Here is a 16,233-nt window from a genome sequence, read left to right as displayed (position 1 = left end):
AAACAAGTTGAGTAAAGAATCCTTGAGGTGAGGTGTAATGCAACTTCATCACTTTATTCAAATCTTCAAAATAGTCTTTATTCTACATTTTTAGTATAAAAAATCCACAAGTTAAGTGCACCACAGTGTAGAGAGAGACGTACAACGCTGAACTTCCATAACAGTCAATGGTACAGTCAAACATCACATGTACAGAACACAAAATTTAGATGAACTGAAATTATAAGATAAAATAAAATAAAATCCAATTTCAGAAAACAAAAATCAAAGTATTAAGGATCCCTGAAAATATTCTTAACCCTAATGAGATTTCGCTGGACTCAAGTCATTTTGTAGTGAGGGATTCATAGTATGACCCCATTACCCCAGCTGAGGAATTCTCAGGAGCCATGAGTGCCTGCATCAGATACTCTGATAACTGGTAACCAATTTTTGGATGGGGAAACTTCCCCTAATTTGGCTCGGATGTCATCAGGCTTTTGAAATGCATCCTCCTCCTTGCCCCCACATTTTAAACCAGTTTACAGTACGGTTTGCATGGATACCCTTTGTTCAAATGGAGCTGTTTTTCTGGCACCGGAGCAAATTTGGGTTTGGTTCGTAGATGAAGAAACAACCTATGAGGAGGGTCCAGAGAGGCACCCTCCACTTTTGCCTGAGGAGATGCAAAAGCAGAAGTAATGGGGTCTGTGCTTGGGGCACAGAGGGGGTTTCAGAGGATCCTTGTGAAAGACTAGTTAAAAGATGGCAAGTGGGGAGAAGTGCAAGGAGAGAAGGAAGTTAGTCTGACTGGCTTTCTGTCCTGCACCATTGATTCAATGGAGATTGGCGGGAAGGAACTGGAAGACTAGGGTTGAGGGTGGGACGTGGGGCAAAGGATGGAAAGGCAGACAACTAATGCGTTTCATTTATAACAAGTAATAGAAATCAAAGACTTAAAGGAGATTAAAGACCAATCAGAATAATTTGGCAACTTTAATTCTTAGGAAGATCAAAGTTCCCTCCAAACCTAATTTGATGTTTTATTACTAAGAGCAAAGACCAGTATGGTACAGTATTACTCCGGAGGAATTAAAGGAAGATCCTTAGGGCTGCTTTACCCACATTCATTTTATGAATGGATGCCTCCCCTACCTCAAAATGCTTTAAGGAGGTACTGCTACCATTACATGGTTCCTTATTAAGTTTGAAAAGTGCCTGAAAGTTTGGGCACCAGAAAGACACCCCAACAACATGTGTCTAAACTGCAACTTCAGGTTAATATGACTAAAGCAGTTACATTGTGAGAAGTGCTGAAGGTATGTGATGTCTTTCCCGGCATAGAGGTGGCCTTGGTTCTTCACCAGATGGTGTAGCCACCATCTGAGCCACCCATGAAGAAGTTTCCCTTCCGCTGAGTTACGAGGACATTGGCTCCCTGCATGACTGCAAGCTGAGCAGCGTTGGGAGGGCATCCAGGGGGTGGAGGCTGAAAGGAAAAGACAAGGTTGATGGGCAGAGGGCAGCTGAGACAAGGGAAGTGGACACACGTGAAACAGGATCCATTAGAAAGATGGCAGTGTCCTGACCAATCACATCTTAAAGCTAGTTCTGCCAACGTGGGTTGTAAAGCAGGTCTATATTCTCTGTGAACCCAAAGGTACAGACAGGAAAAGAGCCTACCACTCATTTAAAGGCATTCTCACCTCATTTCAGGTATATGGCTTTGAGGCAAGGACCACCTGGGCTCTAATTCTTATAGAGGGGGGAGCTAAGCAGGCAACATAACTAAAATCTCTAGTATCTTTCTAAATGCCACTTAATAGGGGACTATGCTTTCTTCATTTTTTTCAGGATTTTAAAAATTATTATTTTATTTAAATTCAAGTTGCCTACATATAACACACAGTGCTTATCTCATGTGTCTTTCTCCATTTTTACTCATCACGTTTTTCTTTTATCACGTTTCTTAATGGAATGCCATACTGAAGGCAAATTTGAAGTAAATGTTACAGGCTGAATAAGGAGTATTACTAGACCAGTACCAAAGTGGAACTGCAAAAGCAGCAGGCAGGACTCCTAATGCTTTAAAGAGGTATAGGAAAACAAAGGAATCTGGTTAACTCAGGCCCCAGGGAATGTGCCAGATGCTACTGACTTGCCACAGTTCTCCTGCCCCCTCAACTGCTTTCTGCCCAACTACTGGATGTCAGTGCTTATACCCATACCACAGCTATTACCCAGGGATGGTGAAAGGATGAATATGTAATCTCTTCAGAAAGTTAAACTACGTAAGAGCTGAGTTGTTCTGATAAGGTCATACTCACAGGAATGTTGCCAGCAGTAGCCCCCGCTCCAAATCTGGCACCTGCATCATACCCTCCTTCCACCAGCACTGCTGAACCAGGTGGATAGATGGGACCAACTGGATAATAAGCCATGGGGATTGTGGAACCTAAAGGTCCAACAGCCACAGATTGGGCCATGGGAAGATACAGTGAGGCGCCAGGAAATGCAGCTGACATGGTGGGGACCGTGGCAGCCCCCGGATGCACGAAGCTCGGACGATAGAGCTAGAAGAGAAGGCAACAGGTTACTTTATGACATTCCGATTTTAGATCCCTTCTACGCTCAATTCTTAATTGTCCTTGTGCAGATTACACTCTTGAGTTACACAAACTGCCTTTCCACTGCCACTCAGTACCCTCCTGCATCACTTCCTGCCATAGCTAACGTGAGGCTCAAGGAACGCAAGCTCATCTTCTTAACCTCACCCGGTGCCAAAAAAAAAAAAAAAAAAAAAACATGAAACAATCAGATGATGCAGTCTCAACCCCAACAGAAATTGCGCTGAAGTGTACAGTGTTTCAGACTATTCACGTGAGCCCTCCCTTCTCCTATTTACGGACACTGAATAGATATGCGTGGACTCAGGCTTATTAGCTAAGGACTGAAGATGTGACCCAAGAGCACTGGGTTCAAGTCTAGTAAACTGGAAGCACCTCTGAGTAGGCAGGTGGAGCATCAGTATAGGGTGGAGCCTGAGGGAGATGCAAGGTCTGAGGGTACACTGGGTTCCCAGGAGGCTGCACGGGATAGGTTGGCTGCGTTGGATATTGACCTGGAAGACAAGAAAGAAAAAAAGAAAAAAAAAGGAAAGAAAAAGAAAATGCATGTTGCCTACCACACAGAGCCACCAAAATGGGGCAGAGCATCCTGGGTAGCTGCCCTAGGGGCAGCAAGCTGGAGATGTGTAGACAGACCGCTCTGGGTGGTGGGGTGGGGGTGGGGGCTGATTTCTGGGGCCGAGAGAATATTCTCTTCGCACCCTTATCCCTACTCCTACCGGGGCAGTCCTCCCACTGGCACACCCGAGCTTCTCCATCGATGCAGGGCAGGTGTGGGGCCCCGTTCCTGCCCGTGCCCAACGGCAGGGACGCGCTGCCCCGGCTCCGGGTGGTCGCCACAGGCCTGGCTGGACCGAGCCGCGACCTCGTTGGGTCACGGAGGTTGCGGGTTATTTGCCCCGCCGCTTCCTACTCAAGGTCGCCTTCCGAATACAGCGCGCGATGGACGTGAGCCCTCGGGACCCGAGGGAGGATAACGGGAACCGTCCTGAGGCACAGCGGAGGACCGTGTGGGGCCCGACGCCGGCACAGTCCCAGGAGCCGGGGGCACTTCGGGCGGCCGCGCGAGGCACGCGGAGGGAGACCCCTCCGCCGCCCCCGGGCCCCCGGGCCCCGGGGCCCGCCCGCCGGCGCCGCACTGGTTAAGCCCGGGCGCCGGCCTCTGGTTCCGGAGCGCGAAGCCCCGCCCCCGCCGGCGCGCCATTGGCCGACCCGCATCCCTGCTCTAGCTCCCCATTTGCTCCCGCAGATGCCCATCATGACAAGCCTCCCCCCTGCACCCCCCCGCCCCTCCACCCGAGCCCGCAGCTCCAAACTGCGCCACAGAGTTTAAGGAGGAAAGGGCCGGGAAGCAGCGAGCAGCCGCAGTTCGGGGATGACGAAGGCGTCTGGCGCGGCCCCCGGGGCCGCAGCCGGCCGGGGAGGGAGGCGCAGCGCGCCCCAAGCCTCCGCTTGGCGACCCCGGGCTCCGGGCCCGCTCGCTCCAGGCTAGCACTGTCCCCCCGACGGCCCCGGCCGCCCCCTGCCCTTGCCTTTGCTGTTCATGGTGGCTGCGGGTCCGGTTCGGCTCGGCGTCGCGGACGGTTATTTTTTTCGTCCTCTTCCTGTTCGTAGTCACTTCCGTGTCACGTGACGGCCCGTCCGCCTCGCGTCACCCGACGCCCGAGCGCCGCCGCCACCGGAAGCCCCGCCCCTCCCGCGCGGCGTCCAGTAGCTGGAGGGCGGGCGCGCGTGGCCCCGCCCCCCCGGCGCGCGGCGGCCCCGCCCCTTGGGTCTCGCCCTCCCACCCCCACCCGCGTCCCACGACGGGAAGAAAACCGAATGCAGGTATTGTCTCCAAACACGGTTGTTGGCTTTTTTTTTTTTGGTTTTGCCTTTGTTTTTTCCGCCCCCCCCCCTCCTCTCTCTCTCTCTCTCTGGGGCGCTCGGGGGCAGAGCCGCTGAAGCCGCTCCCCGGAACCTGCTTCCACCTCTGCGCAGCAGCTCAAGGTGACCTCACCTGCGGAGCGCGGCGGCCCCGGCCCCGGCCCCGGCCCCTGGACTGCGCGGGCTGGCGGCGCCGTCAGTGGGTCCTGGCCGCCTTGCCCGTCCCGCCGGCAGGTGCCCGCCTGCACTTGCGTCGCTGCCCCTCTGCCCGAGGGAGGCCCCGCGCAGGGCCCGGCCTGCCGCCTCCTGTAGCCTCCCTCTCTCTCCCTTCGTCCCTACCCTCACTGTCCTTAAGGGCAGGGGTGCCACCCTCTAAGGCAGCAGTGCCCCGGGCAACCTTCATTTTAAGATACGCCGCCTCTGCGCAAGTACAGAGATGGAGCTAAACAAGACCTTTTTTTTTTTTTTTAAGATTTTTGTTTATTTGTTAACCAGAGACACAGAGACCCAGGCAGAGGGAGAAGCAGGCTCCATGCAGGGAGCCCAACGTGGGACTCGATTCCAGGACCCTGGGGTCATGCCCTGGGCCGAAGGCGGACGCCCAACCGTTGAGCCACCTGGGCTGCCCCACAAGACATTTTTAAAAAAAATATTTTATTTATTTATTTGAGAGAGAGAGAGTGCACCGGCAGAGGGATGGGCAAAGGAGAGAGAGAAGCAGACTCTCCGCCGAGCAGGGAGCCCCATGCAGGGGCTGCACATCCCAGGACCCCGGGATCATGACCTGAGCCCAATGCAGACGTTTAACCTGCTGAGACACCCAGGCGCCCCCAGCACAAGATGTTCTTTTTTTTTTCTTTTTTTTTTTTTTTTTTTTTTATTTATCCATCAGAGAGAAAGAGGCTCCATGCAGAGAGACCAACGTGGGATTCAATCCCAGGCCTCCAGGATCTCGCCCTGGGCTGAAGGAGCCATCCAGCTGCCCAGAACACAATGTTCTTTTTTTTTTTTTTAATTTTTTTTTTTAATTTTTTTTTTTTCTTTTTAAATTTATTTATTCATGATAGTCACACGGAGAGAGAGAGAGAGAGGCAGAGAGAGACACAGGCAGAGGGAGAAGCAGGCTCCATGCACCGGGAGCCCGATGTGGGATTCGATCCCGGGTCTCCAGGATCGCACCCTGGGCCAAAGGCAGGCGCCAAACCGCTGCGCCACCCAGGGATCCCTGAACACAATGTTCTTAATTTGGTTCAGACTAATACTAGTATTGAAAACCCTGTAATTCTGACCTTTCCCTGTATGTCTGGCTCTAATCTTCCCGAAGGCAGCACAGTGTTAAACCTTCACTGGTTCAGCTCAGTAGTGAGACCCCAACACCGCACCCCCGCACTGTTCTGAGACACAACAAAGCCTTTGTGCTCTTGGAGCTCACCTTCTAGGGCAGAGGCTCAAAATTTTTCCGACCACAGTAATATGCTTTAAATCATGACCCAGTATGCACACACACGTTTGTAACAATTTTTTTAATTCCTTTTTTTAAATTTTATTTATCTATTCATAGAGACACAGAGAATGCGAGGCAGAGACACAGGCAGAGGGAGAAGCAGGCCCCATGCAGAGAGCCCGACATGGGACTCGATCCAGGGTCTCCAGGATCATGCCCAGGGCTGCAGGCGGCACTAAACCGCTGCGCCACCGGGGTGGCCCCTGTAACAATTTTTTTTAGCCTAGTACTTGTTCTATGCAGAGTGCACTGTAGTTATTTTCTATTCTCCTGTTTTGTTTTGTTTTTTAATTCAGATCTGATTGTGATTTGTCATCCCACTAACAAGTTAGCACCCACAGCTTAAGAAAACAGTGTGTTGCAGTACCCTTCTATCTCCAAGGCCCTGTACTTTCCTTAGCGTGAAGTTTGCAATCAGTAATTGGTAAGTAAAGGAGCAAATAAATCCTTGAAGGTCAGACCAGACAAATGTTACCTGTATCCTAACTTTTCCAAATTACATCCTAAATTGGTTCCATCCCAAAGGGACACCTGGACAGCTCAGTGGTTCTGAGTGTTTGCCTTTAGCCCAGGTCGTGATCCTGGAGTCCCCCATCACGCTCCCTGCGTGGAGCCTGCTTCTCCCTCTGCCTGTGTGTCTGCCTCTCTCTCTCTGTGTGTGTCTCATGAATAAGTAAATAAAAATCTAAAAAAAAAAAAAAAATGATTCCACCTCAAAGTCTGAAACCGGAGAGGTCACTAATCTATCCCACCTGTACGCCATGCTCAAGGCTTCAGAAAATAAAGGACTAAACCTAGGAAAGGTTTTCTTTTTTTTTTTTTTTTTAATTTTTATTTATTTATGATAGTCACACAGAGATAGAGAGAGAGAGGCAGAGACATAGGCAGAGGGAGAAGCAGGCTCCATGCACTGGGAGCCCGATGTGAGATTCAATCCTGGGTCTCCAGGATCGCGCCCTGGGCCAAAGGCAGGCGCTAAACCGCTGCGCCACCCAGGGATCCCTAGGAAAGGTTTTCTATCCTTATTTCTCTCTGTGGCCCTCCGGGACCCCAAAATTGTGTTGACTAAAGCAGTCTGCATCAGTGAGAGTGTAAGCAGTGACCCCTGAATCAAGATACTAGTTCTGGTTGTCTGTCAGCACCTGACTTTGGTCCTCATCTGTTCAGCTCCCACTTATCCCATACTGCTTTTTAATTAGGTACTGCACCTGTGGGACGCCCAGGTGGCTCATCAGTTGAGCGAACACCTTCAGCCCAGGGCATGATCCTAGAACCCGGGATTGGGTCCCGCATCAGGCTCCCTGCATGGAGCCTGCTTCTCCCTCTGGCTGTGTCTCTGCCTTTCTCTGTGTGTGTTTCTCATGAATAAATAAATAAAACTCTTTAAAAAAATTCAGATACTTACACTGGATGGTGAATAGCCATTGCCCCAGACTGTCTCAAGCATACCTCTCTGCTCCAGCCCTCCACTGGAACCCACCCCTCCACCTCTCCATGGTCCAGTGGTTAAAGGGCAAACTATGACACTCAGGAAGCCTCCAGGACTTAGCTACAGCTAAGACAAGTTGCCCTCATGTTGGTCAGTGTTTCCTCTACTGGATCTTAGGTATTTTACTTATTCCTCTGGGACCTGGGTATAGAACAAGCTAGGGCAGAGCTCAATGAGATTATCAAGAGAAATGGAAAGGTCAAAACCACTGCTTTCTCTGGCAGGTGGAATGAAGGAGCAACTGGCTACTTAACTTTCTTGCACGGGAGTCAAGAACCTTTCTGTTTTCTTCATTCTCCTGGGTTCCCCCACCAAGATGAAATGTTCACCTAGCCATTCATCAGACATCATTTCTTGAATTAATTTAGCAACTATTTATTGAGCACCTATTATGTGCCAGGCCCTGTGATAGGCACTAGGAAACAGTGAAGAAGCAGGCTGAGTCCCTACCCTTCCAGAACTTTGTCTACCTAATGGGAGAGACAGAGAAGTAAATAGATAATCATAACTTTAGTAGTGCTGACATAAGGACAGGGGTGTTAGTACCTAATCTCTTCCTTTTTTTTTTTTTAAGATTTTTTTGGGAACCCCTGGCTGGCTCAGCAGTTTAGCACCTGCCTTCGGCCCACCTGCCTTCGGCCCAGGGAGTGATCCTGGAGTCCCAGGATCGAGTCCCACATCGGGCTCCCTGCATGAGGTCTGCTGCTCCCTCTGCCTGTGTCTGCCCCCCGCCCCTCTCTCTCATTAATAAATAAAATCTTTTTTTTTTTTTAAGATTTTACTTATTCATGAGAGACACAGAGAGAGAGAGGCAGAGACACAGGCAGAGGGAGAAGCAAGCTCCATGCAGGGAGCCCAATGTGAGCCCAATGTGGGACTGGATCCAAAGACTCCAGGATCAAGCCCTGAGCTGAAGGCAGACACCCAACTCCTGAGCCACCCAGGCATCCCAGTACCTAATCTCTTCCACTGGGGTCCGGGAGGGCTTCCTGTTGGCAGGGATATCTGAAGGCTGAGTGGAAGTTTAGCAAGTGAAGGGCATTCCTCAGGAAAGAACAGTTTATGCAAAGGCCTAAACGTGAGAGAGCTTACTGAAAGGGAGGGCTTGCAAGCAATTCAGTACGGCAGGAGCGTGGAATGGGAGGTGAGGACTAGTCAGACATGATGCTAAAGAGAAAAAAAGGAGCCAGACCATGTGGGGGACCTTGGAGCTCATGGAGGATCTGATCTAAGGGCATTGGATTCCCACTAAGAGCCCTGGTTAGCCACCCAAGAGTTTTAAGCAGAAAACTGACATGATCGTGTTTTTATTTTAGAAACAGCTTTCTGGCTACAAAATGTAGATTAGAAAGGGACAAGAGTGGAAGCATGTCTGGGAGAGCGGTTAGAATCGATGTAGCAATTTTGGTGAGGGACATGGCAGACTGGCCCAGGGAAGGGGCGGGGGGGGGGGGGGGTAGAAAGAAGGAAGGCAGTATTCCAGAACTATTTAGGAGGCAGAAACAACTGGACTAACGCTCAGGATTAACGTCTCGGATTAATTCAGAGAATTAATGTCAGGGATGAAAACTACATAAAGTGAAAAGACAAATGACAAATTGGAGAGAAGATATTTGCCATTTGTATCACAAAGGACTACTCTCCCTGTCCTAGAACTCCTAGAGATCAGCAAGTCTATGACCAGCCTTTAGAAAAAGTAGCAAATGACATTTACAGACAGTTCAAAGGAAAGGAAATACATTACTTTCTTTTTAAGATTTTATTTATTTACTTGGCAGAGGAAGTACAAACCGGGGGAGGGAGTGGCAGGCAGAGGAAGCAGCAGGCGCCCTGCTGAGCAGAGGGCCGGATGTTGGGCTGGATCCCAGGACCCCGGGCTGGCGACCTGAGCCCAAGGCAGCTGCTTAGCCACCCAGTAACTAAGCCACCCGGTGCCCCTACAAATGGCTTTTAAACGTACGGAATGATGTTCAACCTCACTCTTAATAAGAAAAAGGCAAATTAAACACAAACACCATTATCAGATTGGTAAAATCCAAACATTTGCTAACTTTAGTTTTGTGAATAAACAGACACGCTATTTATTTTTGTTTTTTTTGTTTGTTTTTTGTTTTTAGTTTTTATTTCAATTCCAGTTACTTAACATACAGCGTAATACTAGTTTCAGGTATACAGTAATGATTCAGAACTTCCATACAACGCTAGGTGGTACTCACCACGAGTGCACGCCTTACCTATCTCACCCATCCTCCCAATCCCCATCCCTCTGGGAACCATCAGTTCTCTATAATTAAGTCTATTTCTTGGTTTGTGTCTCTGTCTCTCTTAGTTTTTCCCTTTGCTTGTTTGTTTTGTTTCTTAAATTCCACATATGAGTGAAATCATACGGTATTTGTCCTTCTCTGACTACAATCTGATTTATTGATAGTGGGAGTGTATATTGGCACAACTATTGAGTTAATATCAAAATTACATATTACCAGCCCCACTTCTAGAAATGATCCCGATGGCTATATTTGCACCCATGAGAAACACTGTGTGTAAGGTGCTCACTGCAGCATCATAATAGCAAAAGTTTAGAAAGAAGTCACATGTCCATCAATAGGGAACTGGTAAAGTAAATCTTAGTGCATCCATACAATTAAATACTGTGTGGCCGCAATAAAGAATGAGAAAGCTCAACCAAATGTTTTTTTTTTTTTTTAAGATTTTTTTTTTTTAATTTTATTTATTTATGAGAGACACACAGAGAGAGGCAGAGACACAGGCAGAGGGAGAAGCAGGCTCCATGCAGGGAGCCCGACACAGGCGGGACTCGATCCCGAGACTCCAGGATCACAACCTGAGCTGAAGGCAGACATTTGACCACTGAGCCACCGAGGTGTCCCCAATATTTTTTTTTAATGAAAAAAAGAAAAGGTTCAGAACAGTGTGGTTAGCATAATGCCTTTTGTAAAAGAGCTGGAAAACCAAGAATATTTGTTAGCATTTGAATAAAGAATACACAAGATACCTTTAAAAGTGACTACTGGTTGGCAGGGAGAGAGTCTCACTTTTCACTGTATACCTTTAAAATCTTTAAAAACTTTTGAACCAGGGCAACCAGGGTGGCTCAGCGGTTTAGCGCTGCCTTCAGCCCAGGGTGTGACCCTGGAGACCTGGGATCAAGTCCCACGTAGGGCTCCCTGCATGGAGCCTGCTTCTCCCTCTGCCTGTATCCCTGCCTCTCTCTATGTCTCTCATGCATAAATAAATAAAATCTTAAAAAAAAATAAATAAAAATAAAAACTTTTGAACCAGGGACGCCTGGGTGGCTCAGCAGTTGGGCACCTGCCTTCAGCTCAGGTCATGATCCCGGGATCTGAGATCGAGTCTCACATCGGGCTCCCTGCGTGGAGCCTGCTTCTCCCTCTGCCTGTGTCTCTGCCTCTCATGAATAAATAAATAAATCTTTTAAAAAATTCTTTTTGAACCATATGAATGCTTACCAAGAAATTAAAGCAGTGTTGGCACACCTATAAAAATGACTAATGTAAAAAGCCTGAATATTTCGGGTGTCAGAATGTAGAGTTACTAGAACTGTGACACACTGCTGATAAGAGTGTAAAATGGTACAACCACTTTGAAGACAGCATGGCAGGATCTTTAAAAGTTAAACATACACATGGAACTACCCTATGATCCAGCAAAAAGTATCAGAGCTGCCTGGGTGGCTCGGTTTGTTAAATGGCTGCCTTAGCTCAGGTCATGATCTCAGGGTCCTGGGATCCAGCTCCATGTCAGGCCCTCTGCTCAGGGGGGGTGCTTCTTCCCCCTCCACCACCTTCCCCCGGCCACCTCTCCCCCCAGCTTGTGAGTGCTCTCTGTTAGATAAAATCTTAAAAAAAAAAAAAAAAAAAGCTGATTCACAGCTACATACACCCTGATGTTTATAGCAGTGTTCTCAATAATAGCCAAATTATGGAAAAAGCCCAAATGTCCATCAACTAATGAATGGATGAAGAATTCGTGGTATATACACACAGTGGGTTATTACTCAGCCATAGAAGGAATGAAATCTTGCCATTTGCAACGAGGTGGGTGGAACTAGAGTATATTCTAAGTGAAATAAGTCAGTCAGAAAAGACAAATACCATATGATTTCACTTGTGTGGAGGTTAAGAAAATAGATGAACATGGGGGAAGAAAGAGAGACAAACCATAAAACAGACTCTTAACTATAGAGAACAAACAAGGTTCTGGGAGGAAGGTGGGCAGGGGTATGGATTAGATGGGTGATGGGTATTAAGGAATTCATTTATGCTGAGCACTGAGTGTTGTCTGTAGGTGATGAATCACTGGATTCTACTCCTGGAACTAATATTGCACTATATTTTGACTAGCTGGAATTCTTTTTTTTTTTTAATGGAGATTTTGTTTAAAGCTTTTATTTATTTATTCATGAGAGACACAGAGAGAGAGGCAGAGGGAGAAGCAGGCTCCATGCAGGGAGCCCGACGCGGGACTTGATCCCAAGACCCTGGGGTCACAACCTGAGCTGAAGGCAGACATTCAACCACTGAGCCACCCAGGTGCCTTGAAACTTATTTTTTTTTTTAAGTTTTATTTATTTATTTAATTGGAGGGTGGTGCACAGAGGAAGAAGGAGAGAGAATCTCAAGCTGACTCCCTGCTGAGGGAAGAGCCTGCTCCTGCCTCTGAGATCAGACCTGAGCCGAAACCAAGAGTCGGACACTTAACCAACTGCACCAACCAGGTGCCCCACTAACTGGAATGTAAATAAAAACTTGAAATAAAATAAGTAAACGATAAGCAAAATATTTTTTTTAAGATTTTATTTATTTATTCATGAGAGACACAGAGAGGGGGGTGCAGGAACACAGACAGGGAGAAGCAGGCTCCCCACAAGGAGCCCGATGTGGGACTCGATCCCAGATCCCAGGATCAGGACCTGAGCCGAAGGCAGACGTTCAACCACTGAGCCACCCAGGCATCCCAAGCAAAATAATTTTTTTTAAAGTTAGGCATCACAGGGGATCCCTAGGTGGTTCAGCAGTTTAGTGCCTGCCTTTGGCCCAGGGCGCAATCCTGGAGACCCCAGATTGAGTCTCATGTCGGGCTCCTGACATGGAGCCTGCTTCTTCCTCTGCCTGTGTCTCTGCCTCTCTCTCTCTCTATGTCTATCATAAATAAATAAATAAATAAATAAATAAATAAATAAATAAATAAATAAATAAAATCAATCTTTAAAAAAAAAAGAACTGTGAGAAAATAAATTTCTAAAAAATAATAATAATAATAATAAAATAAAGTTAGGCATCACATACTGTATGATCCAGCCATTCCACTCCTATTAACCCAAGAGAAATGAAAGTATAATGGGCACACAAAGACTTACTAGGATATTTATAACAGCTTTATTTGTAACAGCCCCAAACTGGAAACAACACAAATGACCATCAACAGGTCAATGGGTGAAGAAATGCTATTGCCATACAATAAAAAGGAATAAACTATGGATCCACACAACATGGCTAATGTCAGTTATGCTGAGTGAAGAAAACCTGACCAAAAGAAAGAGAGCGCATACTGTAGGATTCCATTTGTGTGTATGTATATATATATATATTTTTTTTTAAGATTTTATTTATTTATTCCTGTGAGACACAGAGAGAGAGAGAGGCAGAGACCCAGGCAGAGGGAGAAGCAGGCTCCATGCAGGGAGCCCGATGTGGGACTCGATCTGGGGGGCCCCAGGATCACACCCTGGGCCAAAGACAGGCGCTAAACCGCTGAGCCACCCAGGAGTCCCTGTAGGATTCCATTTATATAAAATTTTGGAAAATACAAATTAATCTGTAGTGACAAAAAGCAGATCAGTGGTTGCCTGTGGGAGAGGGAGGGACCCATGAAAGAGATGGACTCTGGGAAACCTCCGGAGGTGATGGATGTATTCATTATCTTGATTGTGGAAATGGTTTCATGGGTGAATATGTATGTGAAAATGTATCAAATTGTACATTTTAAATGTGCAGTTAATTGTGTGTCAGTTTTACCTCAATAAAGGTATTTTTAAAAACAAATGTTGGGGGCAGCCCGGGTGGCTCAGCGTTTTAGCGCCTCCTTCAGCCCAGGGTGCGATCCTGGAGACCCGGGATCGAGTCCCAGGTCGGGCTCCCTGCATGGAGCCTGCTTCTCCCTCTGCCTGTGTCTCTGCCTCTCTCTCTCTCTCTGTGTCTCTCATGAATAAATAAATAAAATCTTTAAAAAAAAAAACAAAAACAAATGTTGGGAAAAGCCAAGGATGATGGCTAATGAACTGCTAACCTGCCTGGCAAGACAGGTGCTGGGAGCAAAATTAGGACAGAACTTGGTAAGTGCTGTAGTAGAGCTGGGTAAGCTGTGGTCTGAGGGCTCAGAGAAGCACCTTGCCTCCTCCTGGTGGGTCCCGACTCCCAATTAATCAGGCTGGGTAGAGGTTTTTCATGTACCTTTATTGAACATACTATGTGTTATGCTCTTGACTCACGTAACTGCAAGAACAAACTACCTCCTATTGTCCACCCCAAAAAGGGAGGGCAGAGGTTTGGGGAAGAATCCAGTCAGGCTCTCCGAAGCAGCCTTTTCAGAGCTTTGGCTGGTTTTTGTGTAACTAAGGGAACAAGGATTACAAGATATATGACTCAGAAATGGACCCTCCTTTCTTATTCCAGGCAAGCCTTTGTAGGAGAGGCTCTAATACTGCTCTGCATAATAATGTGAAGGGCTAACTCCACCGTGGCAGGGGCAGCCTAGTAAATCCTGGGGCAGTGTCTCTTCTTTTGGGGCTTTGATCAGTTTTTCTCGATGTGAAACCGCAAGCCACCTGCATCAGGATCATCCCATGCTTGTTAAAAATGCAAGGTAATGGAGTAACGGCCATGGCAACATTAGCTGTTATGGGGGGTGAAGACTTCATTTTGTTCTTCGAGATGTGTGTTTGTGTTCCAAAGGTTACTAACTTTCCAAAGGACAATCAGAAGAATAGAGCCTCATCTGCATCTCAGTCTGGCCAAGAGACTGGAAGGGTTCTGGACTTGGGTGCCAGCCTCCCCTAGACAGTTCTGCTGGGTGGACCATGTGCCACAGCTCACTGGGACACATGCTCTGTGCCGCCTTTCCCCTGCTCCACCTCACACACACACTAATCCCCACCCCTTCACCTCTTCCAGACTGAACTTGTCAGATTTACAGAAATGTACTGGGGGTAGCTGAGGAACAAGAGAGAGGAAGGGCCTCAGGGCTTCCCAGACAGAAGTGACAGAGTTTCTAGGGAGGGAGGCCGACCTGAGGACAGGGAGCCAGGTTAGGGTCTAGGGTACATCCATGAAAGGAACAGACCCTTTAATAAAGATTGAGCTTCACGGGGCACCTGGGTGGCTCAGTGGTTGAGCATCTGCCTTTGGCTCCTGTCGATCTCCTGGGGTCCCGGGATCAAGTTCTGCATCGGGCTCCTTGCATGGAGCCTGCTTCTCCCTCTGCCTGTGTCTCTGCCTCTCTCTGTGTGTCCCTCATGAATAAATAAATAAAATCTTAAAAAAAAAAAAAGGATTGAACTTCTTAACTGTTTTTCACTTGGATTATAGGAAAAGTTGAAGGTAAATTTCTAAGCTTTCCCCTATTGGAATTCCCTTTAGTCTTCCAAGCCTTCATTAAAGAACACTTTGTGTAGTCATGTTGGGGAGAATTCACCGCTCTGCCCCACCATGAATAGTTGTATTTCATCCAGAAGAACCACACTGGAGTTCTAGGCTGTACCCAGCAGCCCAGTAAGTGGCCCAGGACCAAATGAGACAGAAGGTCAAGCAGTAGATTTGGGAGACAGGCATGAGACAAACCTAGCCTTTCATTCCACTTCCCTGAATCACTAGAGAGAGGTGACCTTTAAAATGGGAATACAAAAAAAAAAAAAGATGAAAATGCTGACACTTGGGTTTCATATACATTATTTCCTTCAATCCTTACAAAACCTTAGAGTGTTATTCCCATTTTACAAATGGGAAACTATGTCTTTAAAAAGCTCACTTGCCCAAGGTTACACAGTTAGTAAGCGACCAAGGTCACATCTGAATGCAGATCTGTGGATCTGATTGGATTATAATCTCTCCTACTTGCTTCTGTGGCCATGGCGGTGGGCAGTCAATGGCAGTTAACCACCTGTTCATGCACCAGAGACATTTTAATCTCCATTACATAGAACTTTGTATTATTTGATGCCTTCTCTCTCTCTCTCTTTTTTTTTTTTAGATTTTTAAATTTATTCATGACACACACACAGAGGGGCAGAGACACAGGCAGAGGGAGAAGCAGGCTCCCTGTAGGGAGCCCAATGCAGGACTCGATCCCAGGATCCGGGGATCATGACCTGCTGAGCTACCCAGGCGCCCCTTCTGTGATGCTTTCAAGCCTATGTTGCTTCTGTAGTTCATAGAAATAAGATATAAAAAAGGGAATCAAGATATAAACGACGATTCATGGAAAGCATTGTGAAATGCCTCTATCTCGGGCACCTGGGTGGCTCAGTCCGTTAGGCATCTGTCTTAGTCTCAGGTCATGATGCTGGGGTCCTGGGATCAAGCCCCACATCTGGCTCCCAACTCAATGGGGACCCTGCTTCTCCCCTCTCACTTTGTCCCTCCCCCTGCTTGTGTGCACTCTTTCTCTCTCAAATAAATAAAATCTTAAGGGGCAACCCTCGTGGTTCAGCAGTTTAGAGCCGCCTTCAGCCC

At 47.5% G+C, this 16,233-nt stretch overlaps 1 protein-coding gene and 1 long non-coding RNA gene across 4 annotated transcripts; one reads left to right on the top strand and one right to left on the bottom strand.

Moving 5' to 3' along the window:
* Window positions 1-28: 28 nt before the first annotated feature.
* DAZAP2 (DAZ associated protein 2) lies at window positions 29-4,292 on the bottom strand. 2 transcript variants are annotated; one of them, XM_038577698.1, is made up of 4 exons: window positions 4,139-4,292; window positions 2,982-3,100; window positions 2,307-2,552; window positions 29-1,468 (listed from the first exon to the last, which is right to left on the bottom strand). In XM_038577698.1, exons 1-4 carry the CDS (start codon window positions 4,149-4,151, stop codon window positions 1,340-1,342), a joined length of 507 nt encoding a protein of 168 aa, XP_038433626.1. In that variant the 5' UTR covers window positions 4,152-4,292; the 3' UTR covers window positions 29-1,339. The 2 variants fall into 2 exon arrangements, with proteins under 2 accessions (XP_038433626.1, XP_038433627.1); XM_038577699.1 differs by having other exon boundaries at window positions 2,384-2,552.
* A 67-nt stretch (window positions 4,293-4,359) lies between these two features.
* Window positions 4,360-12,148, top strand: LOC106557881. Of its 2 annotated transcripts, none has more exons than XR_005379670.1 (3): window positions 4,360-4,433; window positions 6,273-6,400; window positions 12,090-12,148. It is a non-coding gene; the product is annotated as an uncharacterized LOC106557881 (long non-coding RNA). The 2 variants fall into 2 exon arrangements; XR_005379669.1 differs by lacking the exon at window positions 12,090-12,148 and adding an exon at window positions 7,176-8,085.
* Window positions 12,149-16,233: the final 4,085 nt, after the last annotated feature.

The sequence above is a fragment of the Canis lupus genome, chromosome 27 (assembly GCF_011100685.1).
Source record: "Canis lupus familiaris isolate Mischka breed German Shepherd chromosome 27, alternate assembly UU_Cfam_GSD_1.0, whole genome shotgun sequence".
In the NCBI taxonomy this organism is placed as follows: Eukaryota; Metazoa; Chordata; class Mammalia; order Carnivora; family Canidae; genus Canis; species Canis lupus.
The sequence above is the reverse complement of the archived record's forward strand: the minus strand, read 5'-3'. Positions and strand labels throughout refer to the sequence as shown.